General features: G+C 39.0%; 1 protein-coding gene across 1 annotated transcript in view; it reads left to right on the top strand.

The window, feature by feature from the left end:
- ADGRA3 (adhesion G protein-coupled receptor A3) overlaps window positions 1-19,950 on the top strand; it is a 96,077-nt gene that overhangs the window by 43,685 nt on the left and 32,442 nt on the right. Inside the window, exons 6-10 of the mRNA XM_037529999.2 lie at window positions 1,292-1,452; window positions 3,308-3,521; window positions 7,643-7,807; window positions 10,373-10,574; window positions 11,596-11,751. Coding sequence (XP_037385896.1) covers window positions 1,292-1,452; window positions 3,308-3,521; window positions 7,643-7,807; window positions 10,373-10,574; window positions 11,596-11,751 — 898 coding nt within the window. The remainder of the gene's footprint in view (window positions 1-1,291; window positions 1,453-3,307; window positions 3,522-7,642; window positions 7,808-10,372; window positions 10,575-11,595; window positions 11,752-19,950) is intronic.

The following is a 19,950-nucleotide window of genomic DNA, read 5'->3' as shown; positions in this document are numbered from 1 at the left end:
AGCCAGAGACACACTAGGACGGGGGGAGGAGGGAGTAGGATCAAAAAAAGGGGGGTGGTGGGAATTGTATGTGGACTATAACCAGGACCATTCTTAGCCTGCTGTTTGATGAAAACATCTCCTTTTAGTATATTTGGTGAACTCAAGTCAGCCATTTCTGTGGAGCATAGGGAGAAAAACCACTGGGTTGAGGAATGTGGGAAGTATTTTCATCTAAAAATCAGAAAAAAATGACCTGCTTGTGCTAGAAATTGACCGGAGTTAGGGCTTAGGAATTAGAAGCCAGTCCATCATCCTTCTGGTATGGCTTTCAAATTTCACTTTCTTCTTGTTGTATCTCATGCATCTCCTCCATCCCCTCCTCCATATCCCCCCAAAACTGAAGAGATGAAGTGGGGGCCAACACATCCTCTGTGTTAGAAGCCAACACATCCTCTGTGCTCATGTGCGCTCTTAGATCTTTGTTGATTCATTTGTATAGGACACTTTACATCCATTTTGGTTATATTTACATTTTGTCCTCCTGTTAAATAATATCCCCCTGGTTGGTAGGGGACAGTATTTGCAAATGTTTTGATGAACTGGGCTTAAGCATAATGTGGCACATGAATAGCAGTGCTTCTTAAAAGAGGAATTTTGCCTCTATCCAAGCTAAGTATGTTCTCTCTTTGTTTCTTATATCCAGCTATGAAATTATAAAACTTCGACTCTCAAATAGAGTTAATTTTCTATTTTCTTTCCTATCAGGTATGCGGTATTCTTATTTGTATACTACGGATCCATTGAGTCTGTATCTCTTAAGTCTGTAAATACCCGGCATGTAGCAGGAAAGCTCAGAGAGAGCCCCCAGTCAGAGCGTGTGTAACCCTGGGAACCGCACATGTTGCCAAAATTAACTGAGTTTGCAGGCACTTAGGCCAATACCTGGCAGTGATGCTGGAAACACTGGGGAAGGCTTCAAGATCCAGTATTATTAGTTCCACATGCTTGATGATGAATGGGGAGAAGTCTGAGAGACAAAAAGGTTGGGATTTGGTTTTCCAGGTCCCTGAGATTATCGTGCTCATTGCCTGGAAGAGGGATGATAAATAGTTTGTTCACATATGAATTCTGATCAAAAGCAGAGTCCATCCTAGATCAGTGCTGGGTCAGACACAGCACATCCTGTTGTTGGAAAGGAGAGCATGACCAGTGATGGAACGTTCCATAAGAGTGGGAATGCCACCCAAACCCTCAGATAGTTATGAGAGAGAAATGCCATTTAGTTTTAATTAAATTTTGTATGCTACAGAGAATTTCAGACGGAGTACCTTTTGTGCGATTGTAACATATTGTGGATGCATCGCTGGGTAAAGGAGCGAAACATCACGGTGCGAGACACGAGGTGTGTTTATCCTAAGTCCCTGCAGGCCCAGCCTGTGACAGGTGTGAAACAGGAGCTGCTGACCTGTGGTAAGGATGAAGGAAAACTCAGTATTTCCTGTACTTGAACTTGTTATTGTTACCTTATTTTTCTTGACAATCTATAGATTTCTCTTTACACTTGGCTGTAACTGATGCACAACCATCCATTGTCATAGATTCAGTAATCTTTGGTGTATGCCTACAATTAAGTCAGCTTGTTTAAAAAATTTTTTTTTGATTGGTATTTTAAGATTCTTAGGTTCTCAACAGTTATAAAATCCCACTTTCAGGAGAATATTAAAGGTCTTCAGATTTTCGGTCACTTGGTGAATGGGAATAGCCCTTTAGATTTTCAGTCATTTGGCAAGTGGGAATTTGTGGGTAGGAATAAAATCTGAGGCTGCAATCATATTGTCTGTTGGCAGAAGTGTGAATTGATATAGCCTTTTTATATATAGTATAGTTTTCCAATGTGTTATCAGTTTTCTTAATAGTTGAACTAGCAGATTTATAAGTAGGGCTTAATTCTTAGGAAATGATCAGCTATGTTTGTCCGTCTTCAGACTTTGTGTATATATGCATGTCCAAAATTCTCAGAAGGAGAGCTTTCATTTAATTACTGTTACACAGCCGTTCAATTAGTGGTATACGACTATTAAAAATCAGATTTTGAAAAATATCTGAAGAAAATACCTGTAAGCATAAAGCAAGCCACATTTTAAACCAAAATTGTCTTTAAAATGGAGGGAGATTCCATCTTGGTGTTTGTGCTTGCGAAAAAATAATCCTATCAGTATTTTTCCTGTTTATTATTTTTGTTACTGCTTTCTCATAAGTAGAATATGCTCTCTGGATTAAAATTAATATTTATGAAAAGTAAAAATTTATGTTTATCAAATCAGCACTTTTAATATCTTAGTTTGTTCACTTACATTTCAACACGGCTTAAAAAGGTGAAACACTAAAAGAAGCAAATAAAACAGTGCCCATTTACAGTTTTATCACTTACAGGTACTTAAGTGTCAAAGACGCCTTGGTATGTCATCCTTACCTTTTCCCTTTGTTTTCATAAAGTGTCATACTTCATAAAGTGACATAAAGTGACATTTTGTACTTTCAAAACTTGAAATACAGGAAGCTTCCTTATCATGTACAATAGTACACATATACCAGTCTATTCTGTGTGTGGAGCTATGACTTCACAACTTCCTTATTATGGTATAGTTAGGTTGTTAATAATTTCTCACTCCATAATGCAAGGCTTAATTTCCTTTATCCATCTTTGCATATCTGTTACTATTCTTCAGGGCAGACTACTAATAAAAGTAGAATTACTGTGTTAGACATATGAACTAAATATTTTGAAGGCTTTGAATGGTATTTGTTTGCACTTTTGCATATATAATATCTTTTTTTTTTTCTGACTGCATGGAAATATTTACACCTTTGTAAACATAATAAAGTAAGGGATTATACCTTTCCCTCTTCTGTTCAATGGGCCAAATTTTCTGTAGTAAGTATGCATTACTTTTATAACCAGAAGTCAGTAGTTTAATCATAGGTAATATAGTCTCAAAATACATTTTAAAATTGTATATTATCAGCATTTACTTATCATCAGTTCCATTCTCCAGATTTAAGTATCATTTTATAACTTGCTTTTTAAGTACTGATTATGTGATCATCTGAGTCTTATATACTACCAGTAAAAAACAACTCTAAATGTCATCAATGATTATGAAATGGTTTCATTTTAATTTAACTTATATTTGTTTTTATTCAGACCCATTTAAGTCAGTAGCAGCCTATTGGTGCTAGCATTAAGATGCAGGTAACTGAACAATATTTGAACTGTGAATATGGTCTGTGTTTGTTTACTGAGCCTTTGTTTTACTGTCTGTAGATCCTCCCCTTGAATTACCATCTTTCTACATGAGTCCATCTCATCGTCAAGTTGTGTTTGAGGGAGACAGCCTTCCATTCCAGTGCATGGCTTCATATATTGACCAGGATATGCAAGTGTTATGGTATCAGGATGGGCGAATAGTTGAAACTGATGAATCCCAAGGTATCTTTGTTGAAAAGAACATGATTCACAACTGCTCGTTGATTGCAAGGTAATCTTTCTTAGATGAGGGATTATCTCTGTAGCCTTTATTTACTCTTTCAGAATTGTAATGTTCAGTTGGAATTTGAATTAATATTTTATCTTCTTGCATTTAAAAAATGCAGACATCTGGCATTTCATTTTTTCTAATCCTCACTATCTTCTAAAATTAAGTAGCTATCTTTTCCTAGCCCATTTGGAAGAAAAGAGTATAGAATAAAAAAGACTTTTTGTTTAAAGTTTTTAGAAGAAACAATGTAAACTTCTAGTGCCAATTTTTGTTAACCATTTCCTGCTGCTGTGCAGCAGGTCTTCCCTTTTAGGAATCTCCTAATATTCACTGTCTTATGATTTATGCTTCAATTTAAGATAATTGTTTTCTCTACCTCAGCAGCATAAAAAAAAAGTCCTGGAAACCCCATGATTGGTGTGAGCACCAAAATACTTAATTCATATGAACTTTATAGAGTGTAAAACACAGGTTAAAATTACATACTGTGTTATCACTCACCTTATAGTCTTGTGCCCTGTAATGGTGTTTTTTCTATCAGTGACAGATGGCATATACTACTGTAGTGCCCAAATTCCTGTTGCCTAGTGGGGTCATAGCTGTAGCAAAGTCAGCATTTTATGTCAGCAGCAACTTCATACATATTGTTTTATAGTACCTCTTGATACCATCATTTCACCTTGTGCTTGATTTAATGTTGTGTTGTTTTGTTCAGCATGTCCTGAGTATACAAAATCCACTGCAGATTTTTTTCTTTTGAATATGATTTATATTTTTCTGTTTTTAAGAAATACTGTTTATATGTTAAGTAATGTTGGAATCTATCTTGGACATTGTGAATTGTTTATAATAGAGGAGAATCTGACAAAGGAAAGTCTTGAGAGCCAAGTCTGGCCTGTTCTGAGCTAAAAAAATATTTTTTACTAATTTAATGGTTACCTTGTAGAAGTATCTATATAATATCTTTGATGTTGCTTCTTGCCCAGCAAAGTCTAAAATATAGCCTCCCTGGCCTTGGAGGAAAAAGTTTGCTGCTGACTCCTAACTCTGGGTTCTGTTATATTCTCTTGAAAAGAGCTGAATACCACCTCCTTAAGCAGTTAGCTTGGTTAAACTCCTGCTTTTGTCTTTGTGGAAGGTAGCAGCTAAATGAAATCTGCTTGCTGGCTCTCTTATTTGTACCTAGGACAGGGTCAGTTAGAGATCTGGGTGGATTCTGTATGTGGAAGTTTGGACTTCTTGCAAGGTGCCTTTCCACTGCTGTTTCCATCATTTTTCAACCAGTAAGATGGTCAGTTTCTGTTTGAGTAGGGCATGTCCTTTGGCAGAAGCTATAAAAAAATTTCCTGATTACTCTTTACAGTTAATACTGTTCCTACTATCAACTTATCTCTCATTTCTACCTCTTTGGATCACTTTCTGTGTGTTCAGATATGTGTCATTTTGTATGGATGGTAGTTTGATAGCAGCTACCCTGGTATTCCCAGAATTGGAGTTACTTTATTAGGGGATAAAGTTTTTAGAAACAATGTATTAAGTCACAGTAAGACTACTGTAATTGTTATATTATTTTTATTATGTTAATCTCCAAGTGTTTACATATGGCAGAACTTACCCAGTTGTACACTTTAAGCAGTTTCTTGTAAAACTGGCAATGATATATAATTCAACAGTAGTGCTTTAAAAACATAATGGAACACTTTCCTGAATAAAGGAGTTTAATTTAAACTCTTAATGTTGTAGCTATAAAGTAGCTAGATTAAAATATGCTGTACAGAAATATTTTTTTAAGTTAATCTCAGTTCATTACAGCAGTACAAAAAAGTTAATTCTTAGGATAGCAACTTTACCTAACATTTTTGTTTTAGGGACTCTTGACTAAAATGATTATCTTTCTTATGAAGACAGAGAAGTTCTTTATGTAGAGTTGGCCTCAGAATAATAAGGGAATTAGAAAAGGAACATAGTGGTTATTGAATTGGCTAGACCCCGGTACCTGTTAATTCTTCACTGGACTGCTGCTATCATTGATCCTATATTAGTAAGAATCTAGAGTTAATAGTTTTCCTAGAAATGAAATTGGTGTCACCTCTATCTCTTTAAATCTCCAGATATGCTCCTTGAGGATTCTTGAAAAAGTTACACAAATAATTTTGATATTGAAGATATTACTAGAAGTTTTTAAAAATTTTTGCAAACTATATTAGGACTGTAGTTTCCAAAAGGTGTACTCAGTGTCCTACGGGACCACAGTGGGTTTGCAGAGGTGCTGTGGGATACTTTGAGTTCTTGAGGAAGCTTATCGCCATTGGCATTTATCAGACACCACATAGCTACCAGTACCAGGCAGACATGAGATCATGCTGCTTTCCTTTTGTTGGTGCCGTCTTGGGGTTGTAGAGTTTTGGCAATTAACTGTGGTTACAAAGCAGGTACTATGTGAAAATCATCGTGGACAAGAAATAAGGGTATCATTGTCTAATCTGTATTGATTAATTTTGGAACGAACAAGAGGTACATAAGGTCCACTAGGCAGTAGTTGTAGTAGCTTAAAAATGAATTTTTTTTTTTTAATTTATGTGTTGCTTTTTCAAATGACTACTAAGTTATTAGGATTCATATATACAGCTTTGGGTTTTAATTCAATATTCAGAATTACTGTGTGGTTTTTGTTTTGTTTTACATTTTTGGGGGCAGGCTGTGGGAACCATGGAAAAGTGAACCTAGTTAGTGAAGATACTGTGAGCAAAAAAAGTGTGCAAACCTGGATTAGAGGATGATATTTTATACAGTTCTTCCTAGTTCGGTAGTGCTGTCTCTTGTAGAATGTTTGAGAGGCCTCTGGTTACTTAAATTGAATGTCAGTCTCTCTCTCTCCTCTTTTAAAGATTTATTTATTTATGCACACAAGAACTGAGGGCTAGGCCAGAGGGATGTGTGTATGGGAGGGGTGGTGAGAGGATTCACCAGAGACAGAGTGTGGAGCAGAACAGGCGGATCAACTGAAATACACTGCTGAGGTGAGCAGTGGGTAAGACAGGAGAGGTCTGCTGTTCCATGTGGGTGAGCCTGTGGCTGCAGATAGCTTCACAGTGCTTAGACTTAAACCCTTGTGCTGCCAGGAAGGCCCAAGAATGTCAAACTCTTTTGTGTCACTTGGACTTGAATATAGTTGTTACAGGGTATTGGTTTATTTAATAAGTTGGTCAGTGAAGATGATAAGCGTTTTCTTTGATGATTTAGAATAACACTGCCTCAAAGACTTTATTAGAACATTTGTTGTGTAGTCATTAATGATTTAGGAGACTGGAAAAATGTGTATTAACTTCAAGATATAATTTTGTAAGTTAATTAAAATGATGCATGCTTTACTAATTATTTTTTATCATTTGTATCTACATCAAAGCAAAGCATATGAGTCATGTGGGAGGGGGTAAAGGTCTCTTGAAGGTTCTGATATTAATAGGATTTATATTTGAAAATTGTGGCTTCGTCTTGAAAATTGAACTTAACAGTTATTTGGAAATATAACTGTTTTATAAATCGAAGTATACCATTACATGGAAAATGTCTTTTTGTTACAGAATTAATTAAGTAGTGCACTACATCTTTTTTAGAGACTTAATGAGTCATTTATGGTATAATCTCTTTTCCCATAAATTATTTTACTGTAAATAATTTTTATTACACATTTGGTAATATATTCTCATTTGATCATGCTTGGTTACCTTCCTCAGAACCTATAGGAAGGTAGCTATAGTTTGGAAATTTTTCTGTTAGTTTTGTTGAAGAGTGTGCCATGATGTGTCTGTCTTGGTTTGCCCTCCACACCCCTAATGCCCTGCTCTCCCTTATCCCAGGAGAAATTTCAGTTGTCATGTACCATCGGAATAGTCATACTTCTCTTACAACTCTTACATTAACATGTGAAGTATCCCTTTACCTGCTTGTCCTAACTTGCTACAGAAATTCTTAAATAAGTGATCGTTGTTTAAGTCCATTTTTTATTTAAAAGTACCATGTGCATTCAGACGTGTTTACTAAATAAATGATAGAAACCCCTGTTGTCCCCTGTTGCCTAACCACACTTTCTCTCTTTTTTAATATCTTTCTTCATGCAGTGCCCTAACCATTTCTAATATTCAGGCTGGATCAACCGGAAATTGGGGCTGTCATGTTCAGACCAAACGTGGGAACAATACAAGGACTGTTGACATTGTGGTCCTAGAAAGCTCTGCCCAGTATTGTCCTCCCGAGAGGGTTGTGAACAATAAAGGGGACTTCAGGTCAGTGACATGGAAAGTGCTAGAAAAGTCTGATTTGCCCCAAATCTTACTGTATTCTCAAAGGCATATAACTGGTTGCATCCATAAAAGGTAGGTGTCTACACATATGTATCCTTATGTCTCTGCCCACAGACTACTCTTTTGAATGGTAATTTCAGAATTATTTATGGAGATTAAAAAAAAAATGGTGCCTGAACTTTATCTCAGATCTGCTGATTTAAGAGTCTGTGAAAGCAGAGCCAGAATGTTCATTTTTTGTAAGTGGTTTTGTGTTAAAAGTTAAGAACCATGGCTTAGAGACCCATTTCAGAAATTCCACTGAGATAATGCAGAATTCAGACAGGTTAATGCTACCTGTTCTTCAAAGGGCTCTTGTGTGGATGAGTTTTGGAAGGATTTGTATTGCTAAATCACTTTTAATTATTGGCAGTTAAATAGACATCATAATCAGGAGAAGCACATAGTCGATTTTCTTACTCTGTTTGGTTCTTCTGGCAATTAAGCAAGAAGAACTTTGGGAAATGAAAGCTGTTGGGTCACCTGAAACTTGGGGGAGCCACTGCTATTGGACTTTGTGTTAAGACCAGTGGAATGAGTTAAATTTTATGTTTTTTTTTTTTATTTTTTAGTAGACATTTTAGAATTTGGGAAAGGTCACAACTTTTACTGTATGCTACACTTTCAAAGTTGCTTTAAAACTTTTAAAATATTTTATTTACTTCATGTTCTTGACATTCAGGATTTGAATAGTGAATTTACAGTTGATACAAATGAAAGAGATAATGTTGCTTTTTGAAGCAGAATAAAGATTTTTGAATATGCAGTTTGCATCTGTCTGGTTGGTACCATTGTTAGTTCCTGGCAGTCAGTCCATGTAGTCTACTTTTTAAGGAAAAGAAACTCCTTTGGTGTTAATCTTTCAAGTCCATTTTGAAGAACCTAGTCAGTCATTGATTTTTTTCTTAAAAATGATTATATTTTTTTCTTATTTTAAATTTCCTTGACACATGTATATGGCAATTAGCATTTACTATTGCCAGTAAAAAAAAATCCTGTATGTGGGTTAACTGTTCATCTATAATACTTATATTGTATATTTTAAAGTTAAGTAGATGACATTTGTTAATTTAGTTGTGATCAACATCTTTCATTAAATAATGATAATATGCTACTTTCTGTTTATGGTAAATTTTCTATTTTTACTCACAGTTTTTTTGAGTATTTTACATTTTATAAATAGAAGAAAAATCTAAATATTTAACTGATGTATGAATTATTCATATTTTGACACTCCTTAAGATACTGTACAATTAAATTTCCACTGCATTAATAAGATTTTGTTTAGTGTTGCTTGGTCTCTTTATGCAGTTTTTGGTGATGAGTTATATTTTGGTGTGACTGATAATATAATTTAGCAGTTCCTATGTTATGGTTCAGCTGAAACTTTTGTTAAGTGTGTTGAGCTTTGTTCCCATTTTTCGAAAACAAGGTTCAGATAACAAAGATTTCTCCCAACTTAGTGATGACCCAAGCCAAAAGGTTTGTGTAGTACTTGCATAATAGGTGAGTTTTTCCAGGTAAATTTGTCGTGCACTTTGTTAGAGGCCTTTGAGACAACCCCTTAGTGCACAGATTTGCTAGATGGACTCACAGGACTCACACAGCTGTAGTCACAGCAAAGGCACATGGTAGTGATATAGAAAAGCACATACCTGGATCATAAGGAAAAAAGCCACCTGGGGTTCTGAGGACCCCTAAGCAGACTTCCTAACTCCCCCTTACTCCCATGAGGGTGACATAGCGTGCTCCTCTTGCAGCCACAGAAGGGCAATGACTTCTGCAGTGTTTCTGCTCAAGGAAGCCCAATGGTGACTCAGCACTCAAAGTCCTACTTGGGGGCTGGTCAGACAGGCACCCTCTGCCTAGCAGAATTCCAGACTCCAGGAAGAAAGCAGGTATAAAACATAAGCCATGTTGCTTTTCTAACTTGTCTTACTACAATGAACCAGAATTATTCCTTAACTTCATGGGCGATGATTCCAGCCCCAAATTCCTAGCTGCTTCTGAGAGCCCGTGTTGCCAGGAGGTCCTGTGAGAACAGCTGTCTCCGATCTACCGTGGGAGACCTTTCCTGCTCTAGTACAAACTCTGCTTCTGTGATAGCCACATTCTATTTATATTGGACTAGATTATGACTTTATATGTACCTAATGGTTATGTAATCTTACAACGGTAATGATAAAGAAACACACAATCATTCGTTAACACCACTTGTATATCAGCTAAGGAACAATTTCCCTGTCTGCTTGTAATATTTGAAATAGGAGGAAGATAGTTTGCTCTGTTGTGGTATTAAAAAGTAGATACTTGGCATATCAATGAAAACATTGCAGTTCCTGTTAGTTTTTTAAAACATGTAATCTGTCTTTATGCTGCAGGGAGTTTTGCTTGTTGCTTCTTGAGTTTTCTCTGTGATTACACGTAGCATGTTCTAGTCCTCGATTTTCCTCTGTTGTCACTGTGCCAATGTTGCCTCCTCAGCGTGCTCTGTCTCTGTCTTCCTAGGTGGCCCAGGACGCTGGCAGGCATCACTGCCTACCTGCAGTGCACTCGGAACTCACACGGCACCGGGATCTACCCTGGAAACGCACAGGATGAGAGAAAAGCCTGGCGCAGGTGTGATCGAGGCGGCTTGTGGGCGGACGATGATTATTCTCGCTGCCAGTACGCGAATGATGTCACTCGAGTTCTTTACATGTTTAATCAGGTAAGCAGGAAGTCTTCAGATTTGCTGAGGCTGTGCATGCAACATGGCATTCATGTCTTCACCACCACCATGCACAGTCCTCATGGCATCACCCTTCCCTTCCCTTCTCTTCCCTTCTTCGCTGCCTTTGTCTGAATACTTTATCCTCTGGATCCACCAGAACAAATCCCAACCCTCCTTCCCATCCACCTGGGGTGCCACCTCTTGGCTTATTTATACAAGAACTAGGGTACAGGCCAGAGGCGCGGGAGGGTGAGAAGATTCACCATAGACAGAGTGGGGAACAGAACAGGCAGACTGACAAAATACACTGCTGAGGGGAGCAGCGGGTGAGACAGGAGAGGTCTGCTGCGCCATGTGGGACCATAGCCAGCCGGCGGGGATCGAACCGCCACTGCAGAGGCTGTGGACAGCTTCACAGTGCAGCACTCAACCTCCTGCGCCACCAGCGGAGGCCCTTATAATCTTTGTTACAAGCAATTCCTGCTTGTGCCGGACCATTCAGATGCCTTTGCTCATTTGCTTCTAGGCATCTTTTTAACAGCCATAGCTGTTGGGTCTGTGTTACATTTTCTTATGCTCCTTAGCACCTTAGCAGTGGCTGGGGCGGAGTCATGGTCAAGTCAATAAGTAAGTGGAAGACAGTACTGACTCTGCCTGGCAATGCAGGCAAGTGCTAGATACGTGGCTGTGTGGTAGGAGTTCTGGGGGGTGTCAGTTCCTCCCGATAGGCGCTTCAGCGAAGGCTCCTCGGTTGAGTATGTGTAGAATTTGGATGAGTGGAGAGGATGGATGCAGCAAGTTTAGCTACGTGATCCGATGTATTAATAGGTTTCGTTTCAAGTTAAAAAACATGTATCTTGTGTTTGTTTCCTTTACAATTCCTGATTTCTCAGGTTTGAAAAAAACTTTTTAGAAGGTCACAGTGAATAAATAATGCACTGTTGCCATATTCGGAACTGCAAAGATAAAATGACAAAATGGCTCTCATTTGACTAAGTTTCTTGCCTTTTTTATGTAGATGCCGCTCAACCTCACCAATGCAGTGGCCACAGCCCGACAGTTACTGGCTTACACCGTGGAGGCGGCCAACTTCTCCGACAAGATGGATGTCATCTTTGTGGCTGAAATGATAGAAAAATTTGGAAGATTTACCAAAGAGGAAAAATCAAAAGAGGTATTTTTCTTGTTCGGATTATAGCATGAATCTGATTCTTTGTCCCATGTCAACAAGTGTTCACGGCGTAGAGATGAGTCTATATTTATAAAGTTTATATTTATTACTACATTTGAAATATGCGCTTTTTAATTTCCCAAATTGTCTTTGAGGGTCCGATGCTCCATGTGTCACAGTGATCTGTCATTGAGAGGAGAATGGGGGATTTATTCATTTTTGGAAAAACAGGTGCTGAGAGGTAAAGCAGAGCCCTTGTGCTTGCTGTGGGGTTACCCAGGGCTCACTTTGACATGGGCTCAGTGTTTAGGCACCCAGATTGTATATTAAATTGCTTAATTGCTTTTGTTGTATCCTGGAGAAATAAAGGACTGATAGGGAACTTTTGAAATTGCAAATCATTGGATGATACAAGTCATGAGAATGTCATGCATGTTAATGGGGCCCTATTAAAACTCAGACCTGTTGGGCAATATCATATCCTTTAGGGGAAAACACTGACAATCACAGTTTTCAGAGCGAGCAAATGAGCAACAAGTTATGTTTTGAATAAGTTTTAAGATGCAGATTAAGATTCTTATGCTTTAAATTTCAGGCTATGCAAGAGATTTATATGCACCTTTTTGCTGATAGGACCCTGATACTAACAATAATTTTCTAGGTAGAGGAAACTCATATCAAGTCATGTCAGACTAGAGGCCAAAGTAGCTGAAGTATTTCTCCAAGAGTGTGCAGCTAAGTCAGGGCAGGGCTGAGAGCAGAGGCCAAGCACCTGGCTGTCTGCAGTGTAGCGTGTCCTTTCTAGCACAATGTGGGACTGTCTTGGTGCCCTGAAATGCTCAGTGTACAGCTGTGGGGGAGACACGGGGTTAAACAAAGTCTAGCACCTCAAAGTCTAGGGCCTCTTCAGTTCATTTATATTGAAAGGTGAGCGATACGTCTGTCCTAGTTCCTAAATTATTTAAGCAAAGGATTGTTTTTTGGTAGAATGTCTGTTAGGATTTTTCATTTTGGTGATGAATTTTGGGACTGTAGCTCTAGTACATGAGTACTTGATAGGATGGAGCTGGAAAAGAAATAGTTAATATGTCAATTGGTCTCAGGTAAGTTGACACCTTGATAATGGAGTGTGTGTTAGTATTGTATCTGAGCTGCGGTCCACAGCTTTCTAGTGACCTGTCCTGCTACCTGCCCCTGCCCCTGGGTGCGGCCTGCTTCCCCTGGCGGATTGTGCTGGTGCCAGGAACAGCCTTCTGCATTCTGCTCTCCTTTGTTGATTATAATCACAGGTTCGCTGCCCACATGATTAGAAGTCATTCATGGCTATGGGCTGCTTTGAGTCACTAGAGTAATTGGAATGACATTTGGAATGTGGACATTGAAAAATATTTTGCCATCAAACAATACCCATTGATCCCTGTGTTGCCCTGTTGCTCAGCCCTGGGCTTGTGTGCATGGTGCACGCTGTACTGAGTGTGTGCTGGGGTGTGGAGCGAGCCACCTGTCCCTTTGGTGTGTCCTGGTGGAAGCAGCTCCTTGAGCACGGGAAGTAGATGTGGTTGCATGAGTTGCTCATTGCCCACCCCCCATTTCCTTGTTTTCAAAATGGGGGATATTTCCCTTGTTCAGCTGGCAAAGTTTATGTGTACGAGTAAGAAAATACAGTTGAATTGTTCTTGCAAAAACAGTAGCAAAGCCTGGGATATGATTTTATAGGGTTAGGAGATTTCTTAATTGATCTCAGAAATTTTGGAAAAGGTCCTTTGGAAAAAATTGTCACCAGAGTTCTCGAGCTACTATCAAAAAACTCAGTCTGAAAGTAGCTCTCCCTTCCACTGGCTGGCAGGGGGAAGTAATATTTTTGTTATCTTTGGAAACAAATAAGGACAACTTATAACATATAAATGGAGGAAACAGGAAAAATTCTCAAGATTGAATAATTGAGATGTAAATGCAATAATACTTACCATGTAGTGACAGACATCCTATCTGATTCTCTAGAAACTTAAAGCATAGGCCATAGATTTTACCATTTATTAGTATAATAAAAAAGAAATGATGAGGTTTAAGGGCTTCATTTTAAAGTAATTACCACAGCATAAAATTATGCTAAGGTATCCTAAAATGTATATAGCTTAGTTGGACAAGTAATTAATTAAATTGATTTTTGTACTAAGTGCACAAAGTTATTCTGCTCTGTGTAATTTCATAACTAAAGTATTGTGAGTCAGTTACTTCTGGGCATGAGCTGAAAGCGAGCCAGCACCATCTCTCTTATTGAGAGAAGGGGCCAGAAACTCTTAAGTTCCCAGGGCTAAATGGTGTGTTTTGTGAGTTTTTTATTTATTTATTTTATTTATTTATGCATACAAGAACTGGGGTGTAAGCCAGACGTGCGGGAAGTGAGAGGATTCACCAGAGACAGAGTGGGGAGCAGAACAGGTAGATCTACTGAAATATACTGCTGAGGGGAGCAGCGGGTGAGGCAGGAGAGGTCTGCTGTGCCATATAGGTAGCTTCCAGGCCAGGGATTGAACTCGTGCTGCAGTGGCTGCAGACAGCTTCGTAATGCTGAGACAACCCCTTGTGCCACCAGGGAGCACAAGGGTTTTTAAAAATGACTGCAGGCTGTTGGGCAACTGAATTGTCAGTTACATATCTTCGGGAGTGATTTCTCTTGTGAATAGAATCTACTTCCCTTTCAGAGGTGAGGAAGCACATGAACACTAGGCTTGATATACGAGGTGGCCCTTCAGGAGCTCTGGTTAACGCATGAGCCAGGCATGCAGCTTATGTGACTTCCCTCAGGAGTACATCTGGCACATTTTCATGTACAGGTTCTTAAAAATGTAAAGTTTTCATTTATTGGTTTTCAAACTCAATCACTTCTGATGGGCTGCTGCATTTCTTTTTTCGTTTTCAATCTCACATGTCATGCTTTGCTGTGCTGTTTAGCTTTGCAGGGACCTAGTTCCTGCTGTGTTATCCTTTCTAGAATGTGGTTTCTCCAGCTTGTACATGTCATTCTGTAGGCCTGTGGTCAGGTCTGAGAATTTGTAGTTAGTTCCAGGTGTCTCTGGTATAGACTTCAAGAACTGCTATCAAATTTTCATGGTCCTTATCTTTTAAATTTTTTTTTCTTTGGATTTAGCTTTTTTTTAACTTTTCAGAATTTTTAATAGGAAAATTCCAAAGTATAGCTGTTGTCATTAATGCCTGTGTTGTGCCTTTCACTAGGCCTTAACAACTCTGTTTTTCCCAGTCTTGTCTCATCTGTCCATCCACAGTCCTTCAAATGACCTCCCTCCTCACTGTCCCCCTCAGCACTTGCTTCCTTACCTTCACTCCTTCCTTTCTCCCTCCAAATACTTAATATCATCAAATAACTAGTCCATGTGCAATTTTTTCCTTGATTTTTTTGTAATGTAGACCTTGTGTCTGTTTTCTCTCATGGAATTTGTTTAAATAATTTTTCGGTTGATTATGTAGGTTTTGTAGACTGACAGTTTGTCACCAGCAAAATAACAATTGACTTGTCTGTTCCTTTATAAAGTGGATTTTTTTCTCTCCGGCTTATTCTCCAGAACAATGTTGATTAATGTTGATTGTGATAAGGGGTCCTCATGAGAATGGTGGAAGGTTTGATTATTATTATGACACTGGCTTGCTTCTGCCCAGTGCTTACGGGGAATAGCGGCGGGGGGTGGGGTATGTGTGTGTGGGGTGTGTGTGTGTGTGTATGTGTGTGTGTAGCATGGTGGGCAGTTGAAATTAGTTCTCAGCTTGAGGTTTTTCAGGCCACAGAAGTAATGTGAAGTCTGGCCCCCAGTCCTTTATGAAACTCAGCTTCTGTATCCACATTGTCAGGGAAGAAATTTTTTTTTACCTCCCGTCTCGTGCCAGGCAAGTTCAAGTTTCCTTGCTAACTTTCTTTCTTTGAGACTGGTTCGATGCTGGTTTGCCCTGACCCCGAGGTACCCCCTTGGCTTATCAGCTCCCTGCAGGGGCCTTCTGTTCGGCCTGGGTGGCGCCTGCACCCCATGTAGGAGTCAGACTCTATCCCTGCTCATCAGCATTCAGCCTCAGCGGTCTGAGGTGCCTGCTGCTCTTTTGCTCTGGCCTGGTGGGTGAGTCTGTTTCCTGACTGATCAGTGGTCATTAAAAAAGAACTATTCCTCCATCAGCATTTTTTCACTTTTAACAAAATTTTCCAGACCCTTTTTTCCTCCATACCTTCAGAAAGGGGGTGCACATTCACTTGTAGTCAGGAAAGTCAAAATCCGTGTCCACTGGAAGAATTGGAGGTTGTTGAGACGCGTTCCTCACGTGGTCCGAGAATTTGCCCTAAAATCAAATCTGTCTCCTGGAGGAAATGTCCTTTCCCTTGATGACCAGAAACACATCAAGAGCCACTTTTGCCCATCACAGCAGCTAACTACTCAAGGGCTCTTTTCCTTGTTGTTCAGTCAGTATTTCCCAGTCTTTTATGTTTTCTCATTTTTAAATTGAAGTATAATTGACATATTACTTACAATTAGTTTCAGGTATAAAACATGATGATTTGCTATCTGTATATATCATGAATTGATCCGTTAGTTTGATTAATACCCATCACCTCAGATGGTTGCACCTTTTTTCTTGTTATAAGAATTTTTAAGAGACACTTTCTTAGCCATTTAAGATTTACAACACTTATGGTTTTTTTTAATTAAAAACACATTTTCTTATTTTGTTAGACTACCTCAAATCCTCTCTGTGAGAGAATAAATGCTATGTTTTTTTCCATCAGGCGACATTATTTCAACTTATTTCTCCCCCATCACCATCATCATCCTCCTCATCCTCTTTTTTTTTTTACCCCAACCACAGTCAAATCAGAGCTTTGCTCTTTGCCATAGGCTTTGATAATTTTCACAAATTATGTTTGTCATTTTGCAAATAATTATGAAAACACTGAATCATGACTTAGCTGGGCAAGCTACTGAGAGGCTGACGGTGGGATCCTGAGGCACTCGGGCCATGAAGCTAGTTCCAAGTGATGTAAAGACAATCCCTTTATTAAAACTAATCAGGAAAATAACATACTTTGAGGTAAGTATGCTCTCAGTATTATACTTAATTTGTAAGTAGGAGAGGAACATGAAGACTACTTGAAAAATAGTATCAACCACTATTATTATTATTATCATTATTATTATCATTATCATTGTTTAGTTCAGCTTGGACAACAGGTCAGATCTGCCACTTCCTATTTTCACCTTTGCTGTCCCAAAACAGCTGCCTAGCTTTTTGTTCCCCCACACAGATGTCTGCAACCCTTGTTTTTTTGGTTATTAGTATTGACAAGAGTATTCAGAAACACAAATGGGGAGAGGGGTCTAAATCACTTCACTTCTCTCAAAAATGCATGAATTGCTTGATGGAGATATTTGTCTTTTAATGTACTATGGAATGAGACACTGAGCACTGTTCATAGGGTGCTTGTCACAGTTTTCAAATGAATGAACTGGTGTTGAAGAGGCTAAATAATTTGCTTGTGGATATCTAAATTGTAAGTGGTAGAGTTGAAATCTTAACTCAGGAGTATTTAACTCCAAGGCATGTAAGTAGTGTCTTAGGTGTGAATGCTTAGTGCTCTAGTCCTTCTACCTTAAAATCAGTTACCGCCAAATTCACGTACATGTTAGTTTGTGTGTTTCATATGCTAACATATCAGAAATTTGTAAAATTTACATAATTTTGATCTACTCATGGTCAGAATTCCAAACCTGTATTTTGAGAAGAACATGAAATATCTTTTCTTAATGCAGATGACATTTAACACTTTCATTGTCATTAATGGGGCATTTTTCTTTCTTTACCCTTTTGTCTTTGAAGATGTCTATTAACACATTTTTTTTTTATGCTGATCATTTAGCATGACAGGTGGAAGAGCAGGTGTGTGATTCCTTCTGACCCTTTGGTAGTGGAAATGACCTTGAGGAATGAAGTCAAGGAAATATGCAGTGCTTTCAGATTTGACTTGCAGTTTTTAAACTTTGTCAGATTTCAGAAACACTTCCTTAATCCAGTGTAATTTTTCATGCACTGTTATCCTTTCTGTGTCCTTTTTTGCCACTGTGACGGATTCAGAACTGCTTCCGTCCCCAAGCCATGGAAGCGTATAGCATTTTATGATTACCTGCTCTGGGGATTTTTTTTGGCAATAATTCCTTTCCTTAGTTCTTAGCCATTTGGAACAACATAATGAGAAAAATAACTTGTTCTCAGGTAATCACTCTTATTAATTGTAGCCTCCTTAGAGATGTTTCTTTTCTTTATAATTATTAACACATTAAATTTTGTTTCTGGTGTTGGCTGGTGGGCCACAGCATTTCTGCTTGATAGTTACTGGGTAGTTTTTCAGTCGAGATGAGGTATGTATTGGATGTCATGCTAGATCTCCATAAAGTCTGTAAACCTGTCCCTCTAGATCATGCACAGTGTTGTAAACCTTCGTTACCTCCATGAAAAATAATGCCATAAAAAACCCCATAAAGACTGTATGTTTAAAAATTAAAAAAAAAAAGAAACAGCAAGTTTAGTTGCAGTTGTGCTATTCTGTCAACATCTCATATAGTTCTGTATTTTCCTATATTTTATCCTTTGTGGTTTTGTAGCCAATGGGAATTTCTTTTCTGATAGTCATAGAGTATATTTTATCACATCATCTGTTTTGCCTGTTTATCTTTGTATAGAAATTTGAAGGCCTCCCCGGTGGTGCAGCGGTTGAGCACTGGGCTGCGAAGCTGCCCGCAGCCTCTGCAGCACCAGTTTAATTCCCAGCCGCCGGCGAGGGTCCCACATGGTGCGCAGACCTCTCCTGCCGCGCCTGCTGCTCCCCTCAGCAGTGTATTTCCTCAGTCTGCCTGTTCTGTCCCCGCTCTGGCTCTGGTGAATTCTCTCATCTTCCCACGCTTCTGACTGTACCCAGTGCTTGTTTAAATAAATAAATAAATAAACAAATCTTTTTTTAAAAAAAAGAAATTTGAGTTAACCGTAGGTCGTCATAGTTGACTAAAACTTAACCAAATTATTCCAGCTACTCTGACTTCCCATTCAGAGGTGGAGGTTATTATTCCACTTGCTGTCTGGTTGCTGGTGACCTTCAGTAATTGACATGTTGGAGTGACTTTGTAACTTCAGATACAGCGCTTCTGTGAGAATGAGGTTTATCCCATACCTGTCTGTTAGTAGGATGGTACTATGTCTAGTGTCTACCAGGATGCTAATGTTCGACGAATTGTCTCCCATGAACCGGCTTAGGATTCTACCAACATTGACTGTAGGCCCTTCCTAGTTCTCTCTTAGCTGATCCTGTTAATGAATGTCTTGGGTTTGGGGGAAAAATGCCACTTATATGTCAAAGTCTAAAATATTTATGTGAGAATTACACAAACAGGACACAGGGCCAGACGTGAACACCTCCTATCTGTTGTGATGAATGGTAACCAGTTACATTTGATGTGATGTTACTGTTGTAACCCTCCACATGCAAACAGATGCTGCCTCCCAGAAGGCTCAGGGGATGATGAGTACTTTTTAGCAATCAAGTTTTTTTTAAGGTGTGTGCACTGTTCTATAGAATCAGGCCATTGCACATGCTAAAAGACCACAGTATAGGGTAAGCATCACTTTTCTCTTCATTGGGAAGCCAGAGAACTCTTGTGACTCACTTGGTCCCCATGTCCAGTCCATTGTAGGGACCTTTGTGCTGGATTTGAGAAGTGTCTGTCCCCACCTGCTTTGTATTTCCTCCACTACATTGCCAACTCTAAAATGGTGCCTGTGTGTTTGTTTCGTTGTGTCACTGTGATTTGGGACACTGTCTGCTCATCCTGGTCTTAAGTGTATACCTTGTGGTTGAATGAATTTTGCATAACTGGCAGCTTCTATCCCATGGCTTTACTGGTGAATAAGAGTATAAATATAGGGCCTCCCCGGTGGCGCAGCGGTTGAGCGCTGGGCTGTGAAGCTGCCCGCAGCCTATGCAGAGCCGTTCGATTCCTGGCCACCGGCAAGGGTCCCACATGGCTTGCAGACCTCTCCTGCTGCCCGCTGCTCCCCTCAGCAGTGTATCATTGGTCTGCCTGTACTGTTTCCCACTCTGGCTCTGGTGAATTCACTCACCCTCCCGCGCTTCTGACTGTACCCAGTGCTTGT

The sequence above is a fragment of the Talpa occidentalis genome, unplaced genomic scaffold (genome assembly GCF_014898055.3).
Source record: "Talpa occidentalis isolate TD23 unplaced genomic scaffold, MPIMG_talOcc4v2.1 talOcc4.6, whole genome shotgun sequence".
NCBI lineage: Eukaryota > Metazoa > Chordata > Mammalia > Eulipotyphla > Talpidae > Talpa > Talpa occidentalis.
This window is presented reverse-complemented; position numbering and strand designations above follow the sequence as displayed.